General features: G+C 38.4%; 1 protein-coding gene across 1 annotated transcript; it reads right to left on the bottom strand.

Moving 5' to 3' along the window:
* Positions 1-221: 221 nt before the first annotated feature.
* On the bottom strand, positions 222-3,938 carry oprk1 (opioid receptor, kappa 1). The gene is made up of 4 exons (XM_056267584.1): positions 3,724-3,938; positions 3,234-3,526; positions 2,181-2,533; positions 222-1,072 (listed from the first exon to the last, which is right to left on the bottom strand). Exons 2-4 carry the CDS (start codon positions 3,476-3,478, stop codon positions 537-539), a joined length of 1,134 nt encoding a protein of 377 aa, XP_056123559.1. The 5' UTR covers positions 3,479-3,526; positions 3,724-3,938; the 3' UTR covers positions 222-536.
* Positions 3,939-4,440: the final 502 nt, after the last annotated feature.

Below are 4,440 nucleotides of genomic sequence, written 5' to 3'. Positions count from 1 at the left end.
TATATAGTTTCCTGAGTCATAATTATGTGACACTGCTGAATCTGATTACTATTATATATTTATTTATTATTTATTTTTTAAATAGAAAACAGGGCTGTTTTACAATCCAAAATAAACAATGAACAGTACAAACGGATGCAAACATAAAATGTGTTTGTTTGTTGTTTTTGTCTACATTGTGTTTTATCATATCTACCCAAGGAAACTATATGTTTTGGCTAGTAATATAATATCACAAAGGACTTATAACATTACGCAATGACATTTTAACCATACAACATCTTTGGTCGATGGACATAAAAGAAAAGTGATAAACAAAGATTTGAATGAGGTGATTCTGTAAAAAATTGAATATGGATGGACATACGAAACAAGACAATGATTTCACTAAACGATCGCTTTTTGCAAACTCTAGCAATAGTTATTTTAAAAACATAAAGGGCACATTCTCTTCCTCAGATGGCGGTGGTGATCTGTGTCAGTCCCAGGTCATTCGAGTCCTCTCGACCCTGAAAGGATGATAGCTCCACGGCTAGTCATACGGGTCGACCGTGGCCTCCGTCCCGTTTGGCCTCTGCTGGGCACGTGTGCTCACGAAGAGTGCTTCTGACCCGACTGACGCCGTGCCCGTCCCCCTTGGCCCGGCCCGGGCAGCAGAAGTCCCTGAAGCACCGTTTGAAGTTCTCATCAAGGAAAGCGTACAGGATGGGGTTGAGACTGCTGTTGGTGTATCCAAGCGCCACACAGAAGAAGTAGGCGGCCATGACTGCTGTGGTCTCCGGCACTCCGTGCGCGAGAGCTTTGACCAAGATGAAGATGTGTATGGGCGTCCAGCACACCACAAACACAGCGACCACAACCAGCACCAGGCGGGTGATGCGTCTCAGGTTGCGGTCTTTTTCCCGCGAGCCCGACAGCAGGCGGACGCTTTTAAGGCGCAGGACCATGAGCGTGTAGCAAACGGTGATGATGAGGAGGGGAGCCACAAAGCCGAAGATGAAGACGCAGATCTTCATCACTGTGTCCCAGTAGATATACGGTTCTGGAAACTGCAGAGCACACTCTGTCGTCCCTGCAGAAGAAATATAACAACACTGGTTAATAATTAATCAGAATTGAGGACAGGTTAATCATGCATGCTATAATGAAGCCACGGTGGGAAGGAACAACAAGTACATTAGGGTGAAGCAGAGAACTGACAGTCCCATCATTTACTAGAGGACATTTTTTTTTAATTTTTTTTTGTCCCACATCAACAAATATTAAATTCTTGACTTTTGAATCTTAAAATTGAAAGGTTTTCAGTGCCATGTGTTATGCATGCACCGATATTGAAATTATGACTGTTGAGTTGATCATTATTTTCATGTTATGGCCAATAACCAATAATTGCCAATATTAGAATTCTATATACTATATTGTTTTAATTAATACAAAATAAAACACTATGTTTCAAAACTATATTAATTTAAAAAATAAAAATGTCAATTTAAGCATCACAACATGATTATGTACAGAATGGAAATATTCATTTTGAGATTCACTAAAGATAACTTTTAACAATGTTATTCAATTCTCAGTATTTTTAAAGATGAACATTAACCAGTGACGAGGGACTTACCCTAAATATCCAATATTGACACCTGAAAAAAAAAATTCTAATGTTGGCCGATATACTATTTATTTTTCTTTTTAAAGTTATGGGTGAGTAAGATTTTAATTTATTTATATTCTTTTGAAAGAAATTGGTCATTTAATTTGGCAAGAATGCAAGTGATTGAAAGTATACATTATAATGCTACAAAAGATTGATATACTTCTGAACTTTCTATTTATCAATGAATCCTGAATTTTTTTTATCAAAATGTACACGGAAATATTAAGCAGCACAACTGTTTTTAACATTGATAATAAGAAGAAATGTTTCCAAATTAACATATTAGAATGATTTCTGCACAATCATGTGACACAGAAAAACTGGAGTAATGGCTGCTGAAAATTCAGCTTTTACCAACACAGGAAAAATTTAAATTTATATAATATTATAATATAATATATTTGCATATAAAACAGTTATTTTAAATTGTAATAGTATATCACAATATTGCTGTTTTTGCCTGTGTGAGCATAAGAGACTTACTGAAAAGTCTTACAGTAGTGTTTATATCGTTCATCCCTACCATTGTTTGTCTGAGTGCTCCCAAGGACCATTGCAGGGATCCCAGCAGCCGAGGACAAACCCCAGATGAGGATATTGATGATCTTAGCATTCATCGGAGTCCGGAAGTCCAGAGCCTTGATAGGGTGGCAGACCGCCACATAGCGGTCCACGCTCATCATGGTCAAAGTGAAGATACTAGTGAACATGTTGTAGTAGTCGATGGAGATGAAAACCTTACACACCACCTCACCAAACGGCCAGGAGTTCAGTAGGTAATCTGTGCTCTGGAAGGGCATGGTGGTGGTTACCAAGGCATCGGCAACAGCCAGGTTGAAGATGTAGATGTTGGTGGCGGTTTTCATTTTAGTGTATCTTTCAGGAAAATTGAATGAGCCGGAAAGTGTCAAAATTAATGAAACACAACCCGTCAGTGTGATGAATTCATGCATGAGATTGCTTTCAGGTCATATACTACACAAACTGAAAATTCCCAATTGATACAGAACATTTGTCTTTCAGTGGTTTGCCGGTTGTGTAAAGGCATTATATATCATTCACAGGTCAAGCCCATCTCATTTTTTCTGGTTATATCATATTTCTGTGATATATTATTCAACAAACATGATCTGCAGCAGTTTTTATCTCAAATGTTGTCCCCAAAATGAGCCTTTATACTCAGCTGCATCTGAAGTGTCATATTATATCACAGCCCTGTTTTAGTATGATTTTTATTCGTGTATACAGAATGTGGAGCAGACACAGTCACAGACCCTGTTCAAAGCAGCATATATTTACTATATGTCAAGGTCATTTTGACTACATTGTGCGTTTATATATTACTCCACCGGGGGGAGCAAAACTGCCGAATTCGACTTGAACCCTTGACTAAATGTTTTCCAAAAAACAGATATTTCGTCCAATCATCCCATTGGAAACGTTTCAAATGACTGTATAAAAAAATAAAGTCTATCAACAGCTATTAAAAAATGTAGATACATATTCTCACAATGAGATGGCCCCCATTTGATAATCAATGAAGGGCAGTACATTTTAGGACATTGGTATTTCTTACCTGATAATGACATACATCACAAGGCAGTTTCCCACTAGTCCGACAACAAACACCACAGAGTACACGGCAGCGATGATCGGAATGATAGGGGACCTAGTTTCCTGCTCGTTCGTCCAGCTTTCATTCAGTGAATAGTTATAAATGTCCGAGACAACAGACTGCCATGTGAAGTTGGGCAAACACTTCTCGGGGTGAGATAAGGGGCATTTGTCCTCCTTAAAAATCTGCACCACGTTGCTGTCCATCGTCTGTCGGTTTGCAAAATAAGATCAAATGTCGCTGGAAAAGTTCAGCTGCATGATACAGATTATAAAAAAGGGTAAAATAATAAGCTTTTTACAACATAATTATTTAGAAAATATATACAGTATATAGCCTATATATATTATATATATATATATGTATATTTACATATATATAACTGATACTGCTATTGCACTTTACAAAAATGTCTGTTACATGGCAAAACACTCAAATATAACAGTCTTACCTTATTACAAACTGCAAACCTCTAATTTAATTTGAAAATCCCAAGGTTTTATAACAACAATAATGTCTGTGCGCAATGCGTTGATTTCTTTGCTCCTATTCAATTGATGACTGACTGCCACCTTACGAGAGCAGCTGCCTCTGCCGCGCGTCCCGTATGACATCAGATCTCATGTGACGGTCTCCATACAGTCCTTTAGCCAGCTGTTTTGTCTCACTGCCACTCTTCGCCTATATCGGCGGAAATAAAATTGTCTTCAAAATGTCCAAAATGTCTTACGAATCTGAAAGCCTAAGACACTGCTACCGTTGAAGAAGTAGTTTTAGTGTTTTATGAGATGGCTCGCGCCAAACTTCATGTCTGGAGACATTTTACGCGCGCACTGTCGCGTGAGAACGCAACCGGAGAGACTGCGGTTTATGTACAATAGATATAGCAGTAAAGCCACTGAAACGCTTCAGAGTATGTGGACATTAGCATAGCTTTTATTCAAAGAGACATATAAGATGGGCAAAATCGCATTAGTTTGTCAAAGAAGGATGTGCGTAATTGTGTGGGGCAGCGGGGGCGAGACGTAGCCTAAATACAGGATTAACGAGTGATGGCGTGGTCTTCTGAAATGAAGACAGGCAAAGTCCATCTGTCTTGTTTTTATAGCGATATAAAATCACGTGCCTGTTCAATATGATGTTTGAATTGTTTCTGGGTTAAATATAC

This window comes from Rhinichthys klamathensis, unplaced genomic scaffold (assembly GCF_029890125.1).
Source record: "Rhinichthys klamathensis goyatoka isolate OS25496 unplaced genomic scaffold, OSU_Roscu_1.1 h1tg000261l_1, whole genome shotgun sequence".
NCBI classification, from domain to species: Eukaryota; Metazoa; Chordata; class Actinopteri; order Cypriniformes; family Leuciscidae; genus Rhinichthys; species Rhinichthys klamathensis.
Note: the sequence above shows the minus strand (reverse complement) of the source record. Positions and strands in the feature narration are given on the sequence as shown.